Consider the following 7,641-nt stretch of genomic DNA (forward strand, 5'->3'; position numbering starts at 1 on the left):
TTTGTGACGCTTTGAAAACTCGTGAACACCATTTTTATCACTTTCTGAACAATTTACAGAAGATTTTGGCTCTCTTCAAACTCGAATAAAAGACTCGTTGGCTATATAAAATAACACACAACATTAAAATTCAAAAAATAAAAAGAAATCAATCATTCAGCAACAAATGAGATCAATATCGTGTTATTTCAAAGTAAAGCAATGGTTTCCCGTAATATTAAAAGCGTTTTCAATTTTTATTGATATAAAGTGCTTTTCGACTTGTCAAATGGTTTTAGACCGTTTTCAAGACAACAGTATTTCCCAATCAAACAACAATGTATAAACTCACAGCCCTACAACGACTTTAATGTTGTTAATATTGCAGACCTTGACTACAAACAAAAAGAGATAATAAATGAGACATTAGTCTGCCACAGCAAAGTAATGACAGACTACATTGTGCTTGATCCATTTAACGAAGGTTTAAATAATCATATTTATTCAGAAAAAAAAATAAAGAACTATGTAAAAAACAAACCCGTCTTAACGAATTTGTAAGACTGTTCCCCCATCTATCATCTCAACCAAATTCATTGGAATTTAAAGTTTACAATGACAATAATTGGAAGAGTATCTGGCTTTATATTGTCTTTGGTTAATTCAAGTGAGTTTTGTAAATGATAATTCGTGGCTTTAATTGTAATCATTTATTTTTTTATTGAAGTTATTTTTTTTATAAAGATCACATTTTTTTCAGAAAAGCTTGAACACATTATTTCCCTTTTTGTGTTTTTTAAATTTACAGTCTTTTTTCCCCTCAATTCCCTTCATTTTTTGGAAAACATCGAAAAAAATAGCATAGAAATGTTGTCACTACTTTAGCTTTACCGTCCATTTATTGTGATCGAAAACTGGGATTATAGAGAAATACAACTATTGAACTTTAAACATTTTCAGAAAAACGGGTTATTTATATTTTGTCACCGACTTTATTCTCCATCTGTTACGTTGAACACATTTGAATAAATCAACCAACCGCCAAATCTTATTTTAAACATCCAGAGCTTGAAATATAACATAAACAAACACACTTGTAACATTTTCTATTTTCTATTTTATATTATGTTTTTCTTTTTCTAAAAAAACACAATGATTATTGATATCAATTAATTTCAAGATTTTTTTGTAATAATCAACAAACAACCCTGAAACTGTTCCATAATGACGCTTCTGAGTCGAAACCGTTCAAAATGGGTTTGATAATTTTCATTTGAAGTGGTGTTTTTCCAGTTCTCTGTCGCCAAGATCACTGGTTTATAAATTCAAATTTATATTATTTAACATTAAAAAATCATTGTTTTTTTCTTTATATTTTTAAATACTGTAAAACCTCCCAAGAGTGGTACCTCTGAAGAGCGGGTTCTCCCAAGAGCGGGCATTTTTCAGACTAAAACTAAAAATAGAGTTCTCTAAAGAGCAGTAATTAATGTTTGATTGGCTAAAAATGCCTACTCTTGAGAAAACAAAATTCTCACACCCTCCGGTTTTTGGCAGGTTTTACTGTACTTTTTTTTAAATATTAAAATATTACACTTATTGAAAAAGAGGGGAAATGTGTATTGTAATACACTTAAAAAACGATTTAACAAACTAATATTTAAGTAGCACTATACGTTTATCTATCTGTTTATAAGTCTCATGTCTAAACAATTCACAATTGAATTTAATATATATAAGACACATAATGGTTATCATAAAATTTTTTATTTAATCATTCGTAAAAAAACAGAAAAACAGTCGTGTTAAAAAACATGTCTACTCGCGATGTTTTCTTTAATTTTAAACATGTAGACACTATCGGCCAATTTTTATATTTTTCCAAAGTCTTTCAAAAAATATAAATTTTGTCTTTATAACGTTAAAAGATATCTCTCAAAAAGTTCACATTTTTTTCGTGAACGCATACAAAAGTTCAAGAAGAAGTCAAACAAAATTTGTGTTTGGTTCATCTTGCTTTTCTCTTTTAAAAATTGAATCAACTTCGTGTAATTTATGTGATAAATGTGTAGACCATTTTCACCACAACCTTATAAATACATCGCAACAAAATTTTATATGTTATCTTCTGCGAATGTACTATAGGCTAAAGTACTTTTGACCAAAGCGAGAACGCACTTTCCCAAAGACCATCAAAAATGATAATAAAATTACAATAAACGAAACAAATTATAATCAAAAAGAACACTGCGTTTTGCAGACTCAAACATCGAATTGTTGTATAGCAGTTGAGTAAAATTTATTCATAAAAAATTGTCTTTTTTGTGTAGACATCAGTTTGCTCTATGATTAAGTACATTTAATTATATGAAAAAAAACTCCCGACTTACAGCAAAATTCTTTAAAAAAATATTAAAAAAAACTTGGGTTGTTTAAAGTATATCCTGTTATTTGGGTAAATAACAATATTAATATCACCATTTAATAAAATGATTGGCTAAATGTCTTTGAAATTATTTATGTTTTTTTGTTGTGTTATTGAAAATAGTTTAAATAATAGTAATATTTTAAACGTCCCAAATTTGTTTTTTTAAATACAACAAGGAAAATGAACCTCAGCCCAGGAAATGTTCTTTAGCCCAAAGAAATTCATATACTTTCTTAAAAAACACGGGTTTTTACTAAAAAAATATTTCAGAAAATTGACTTTTATGTATGTATAGTTTATTATTTTAATATAACAATAGAAAATAATTGGGTTTTTTGGCTAAGGTTAATTTGCTGGGCGAATGTTTAATGGCCCAACTGTAAGTGAAATATATAAAAAAGTTTAATTTAATTAATAATTAATAACGTTTTAACACTGACTTTATAATAAAACCTTTTAATTGTATAAATGACTTCAATTGGATTTTTGAGGGCAGGCGGTAATCGATATCTTGTCAATAAATTTACATGATCTGTTCTTATTTATAGAAAATTGTTGTCACATTGACAATTGTTTAATTAATTTATTTTGAATTCCATTTTTTAAAAAACAAAAAATCCAATATTTTTTTATCAATTAAACAAAGTTTGTAATAAAGACAACGTTTATCGATTAACTTTTTTCGATATGATGATTATTATTAATTAATTTAAATTATAAATAAGAACAAATAGTTCATGTTGAATTTTATGTGGTTAGACAATCGTTGTAAATTAACTCAGATTTAAATTTTTGAAAATTATTTAATCAACAGTATGTCTAACCATATTTGTTTATTGAAGTTATAATTGGATATTTGAACAATAGTACAAGTTGGTTGTTTATTTTTCAAATAAAAAGTATTAATATAAAATAATATATTGTAATTAAATATTAAAATTTGTTTAATAGTAATTTTTTAATATTGACTTGGAATCCAACAAGTACTCTATCTATAAGTAAAGTATGATGAAAAGGCATCATAGTATTTAAAGTTGGGTTTTCAACTACAATATGTATTAAATTATGTTTATTCTCTTTATATTTATATTCGTTTCTTGTGCAATAAACCCAAAAGAAGCAGGTCCTGATGACAGCATTATATTACCCGAAAATCTTGTTACAATTATACATAAACATTATACCGAGTCATTTGAAATAATCAAACAATTAAGGGGTCTTTATACTGATACGGTTGGATATTCATATCTATACGAAGAAGGAATGGCGAAAGCAGTCGACGAAATGCAATCACTGGAAGACCAACTTATTAAATTACTCGAGAAAATATTGAATACAAGACGTACAACAAAAAATGAATTTATACAATTATGTCTGTTACTCTCCAAGATTTATAATTTACATGAAGTTCATCATGGTTATGGCAAATACATCCTTTTACTTCGAAATAATTTGGAATCGATTTCTAAAACAACACAGATAGACGCGAGAATGAAAACTCGACTCAAATTGTATCTCGTGTTGGATTTCAATTGGTTTCTTAATCGTCGCAGTATGTTAAAGGAGTTGTCATCTTTCATTGGTTTATTAAAAAGTGGACATTATCTTAAAGCACAAAATTTAGTTATGGCTTTGGTAGAGACATTAAAACAATATCCTTCTGTTGAAACATCACAAACACAACTACGAGAAGAATTTCTAATCCCAAAGGTGCAACAACCAGAGAAGCCAGAAGATCCAAGTGAAAAACCAAGTCTTTTAAAAAGAAGTAGTTCAATAGGTGATTTAATTGGAAAAGAGCTTAAGAGAGAACGTTTGAGAAGAAGTCTATCGCAACCAACGACAAGTTCACAAACACCAACAACAGCTGGTGGAGTTAAACCAAGTAAAGATAGTGGCCAAGAAAAAGGAGCTCCAACAAAGGCGGAATTGGAAAAGAAGAAAGAAGTTGAAATTCCAAAAGATTTAATGAAAAAAATAAAAGAAATTATGGAGTGTTTGGAACAGATGATTAAAAACCTTAAGTCACTCAAATCGTTCTCGTTCCAAAACCAAATTTTATTTACAACACAATTTTGGGCTACGGCGGGTATGATGGAAATGAACATTGACGATATTAGAAATTTGTTGGTACTTGTTGAAAAGAGGGGTCATATAAATATAGAAATGATGGAAGAATGGATGAAGAACATGGCCAACCATTTTAATTTACAAAATTTGAAAGCTGGATTTGGAAACTACATATTTTATATTTCCAGAAATATCGAATATGTTAATAAAAAATATTCTGGAAATGAAGTGATGTTGAGAAAAATAATGAAAATGTTGTTACTTAATGATGAGTGCATCGAACATCTGTTAGAACTTGTCGACTTATTAGCAACTTTGCTTCAAATGAACAACGATGATGCGTTTGTCAACAAAAGATATAAATTAGTTGATCTTTTAATGCGAATCAAAACAGAAAATACACATCTAACATTAAAATCTCTTTCTACTGGCAAAAGTGGTGCCAAATCAACAGAAGCTAAAAGGTCTCCAACAACAGAGAAAAAATGATTTGGAATTAAACACTTTTAATTCAAAAACCAGCTACTTTTAAAGTTATTTTTTATCATGTTTTGGCATGGAAACAATTAATATATATATATCTATATATATAAATATATATCAATTTTAATATATTATTAAATAAATAGTTGAACAATAACGATTATAATTGTGTATACACAATGATTCATTAACATTGTATTTTTAAATAATTTTTAGTACATTTTCTCAATTTTGTCATTTTATCAACAGTTTAATTTTTAACAATGTTTATACAAATTACACATTTAATTATTTAGTCATTAAATAATATAATAAGTTGTAAAAAAATTGTTAAAATTCGTTTAAAATTTTGACATGTCATTTCCTTGTATTTCGAAAGAACGTTTTGTTGAGTAAACGTCGAATGGGTTCATCATAAAATTTCAAAACTCCAAAAGCGAGTAAAATGGCTTGTGCAGCTGTTGTGTTCATATGCCATGATAATACCTTTTTGTCGACTTTTTTATTCATTTTCGTCCATTCTCCAACTTGGAACATGAATAGCCAATGTGTCAAATACAGTGGGTAAGCTGCTTCCCCACATAAATTAAAAATTTTGATAATTAATTTGCTTTTAATTTCTGATAACGACCCAATGGCTAACGAAGCAGGTAATAAAACTACAAGTGCAAAATTTTCAAAATCGCCGTTTTCATTTCCAAATGGCCAACTGGGATCAAAACAATATGCAACACACAACAAAAAAGCAGAAAAACAAGACCCAAAAGGTATTACAAGTTTTTTGTTGTAAATTTTATAATAATAGTTGGACACTTTTCTGATGATATATTCCATAATAATTCCCATTACAAAGCCATAGAGTACTCTTATGCAATCTAAATACTCGCCACATTTTTTGTTGAAATGTTCGAATAAAAAGACAAACGGTTTGGTATCAATCTGACTGCAGAATTCCTTTCTAAACTGTTTTTTGGTCGAGTTTGTTCTAGTTTCTAATATATAGTACATTATACAAATCAAAACAACAATATTCAAATATCTTAAAACAAAAGCATATAATAAACCACATAGATGTTCATATAAAAGCGTCCATTGTGGGGGGTTAAGTGGGAATAATCTTCTTATATTTGGTAGATGGACTGGAATTGAAAAACATCCTATTAGCATTAAATACTTGAACTCTTCATTATCCATTTTTGATAAATATGCATATGAAAATGCTCCAACAAGTAAGGCACCAAAAAATTGCATTGGTAATAAACGTAACAGTCTTTTAAAAATGAAAATAAAAGGGTTAAAGACGTTTTGATTTTCTAGGTCTGTTTTGAATAAACTTGTTTGATTTAAAGTTACATTATGATTGTTATTTTCATTGACATACAATCCAATTAGAACTTTGGACAACATTTTTTGAAATGCAACCAAGATTAACATATAAAGATATTTAAATGGCAACATTATATAATGTTCGATTATTTCGATAACGTAATAATCACGATTTTGTGAGTTTGAATGCGACATTAAAAACCCCGAAAGCATAAAGAAAAATTCAACTGCTAAATGACCATAAGGAAATTGCTGTTTAAAGCGAATTGCCGAGTAAATTCCATAGTGGTGACTAAATACAGCAAAACAAGAAATTGTTCGAAGAAGTGAAAGTGTGTTGAAATACTGTCGTTCCAACACTTTGTTTAACATTTTTGGTTGGTTGTCGTTTTGTGTTTTCGATGAACTTTGAGTGTCGTGTTGTTCAAAATCAGTTATTGTTGGATTTTCAATAATAGATTTGTTATGATCGTTGCATTTGGTTTCACAATCAATTTCAATTGTTGTTTCTTTTGTGTCGTTTTTGTTGTAATGAAAATATTGTTGTTTATTTGGTAAATTTGGTGTATCTTCGTTGTTAATAGACATTTGGTTTCAAGATGCTTCAATTATATCATCTGATTTTCGATTTATTTATAATATATTGATTTATAGTGTTATACAAAACCTTTTTAACATTTTAAATATAAAGGTTGGTTTTTTAATTTTTATTTTAAGAAATGTAACTTACATTTTTGTAATTTTTAAACGTTTCCATGTTTTGAAACAATTTAACAAAAAATATATTAAAAAACAATGAAATAATGTATTTTAATTGTCTAATTTTTATATTTAAATAAATATTTTTTTAATAATTCCAATATAATGTTTTGAATTAAATTTTGAAAAAATGAAACAATTTTATTATTATTTATTATATAAAAATGACTTGTTTACTATACCTAGGGTCCGAATGACCAACTTGGTAATTTTGCCGAATTTTGGTTGGGTTTTATCAGATGCAGACACCAATTTTTTCACAACCAAAAACCGAAGATAAAACCGATTCAAAAACTTAAAAAGGGGTAGCTACTTTTTGTTTCAAAAATAGTTAATAATCCAAAACAGCTCATTTAAAGAACCGAAAGAAACAAAACCTAATAATGTCTTTGTTTAAAATATAAAACACAAAACTGTCTCAAAAAAATTATTATGATCAATAAGGAAAAAAAAGACATATCAAATTTTTCAAAAAAGAAAAACCAAAATAATTGTTTTCAAACCAATTTATAAAATACATTTTGAACAAGTTGTGATGTATTGTAAAAATAATTTAAACAGCTTGTTTTATTAATTATAATTAATAGTTAATATCT

General features: G+C 27.3%; 1 protein-coding gene across 1 annotated transcript; it reads left to right on the plus strand.

Moving 5' to 3' along the window:
- Positions 1-3,472: 3,472 nt before the first annotated feature.
- Positions 3,473-4,966, plus strand: EIN_310750 (hypothetical protein; the record flags this gene model as incomplete). Its single annotated transcript, XM_004184281.1, has 1 exon — positions 3,473-4,966. The coding sequence occupies one exon, from the start codon at positions 3,473-3,475 to the stop codon at positions 4,964-4,966; it is 1,494 nt and encodes a 497-aa protein (XP_004184329.1).
- Between the last annotated feature and the right edge of the window lie 2,675 nt (positions 4,967-7,641).

The sequence above is a fragment of the Entamoeba invadens genome (genome assembly GCF_000330505.1).
Source record: "Entamoeba invadens IP1 unplaced genomic scaffold scaff_1105074725729, whole genome shotgun sequence".
NCBI classification, from domain to species: Eukaryota; Evosea; order Mastigamoebida; family Endamoebidae; genus Entamoeba; species Entamoeba invadens.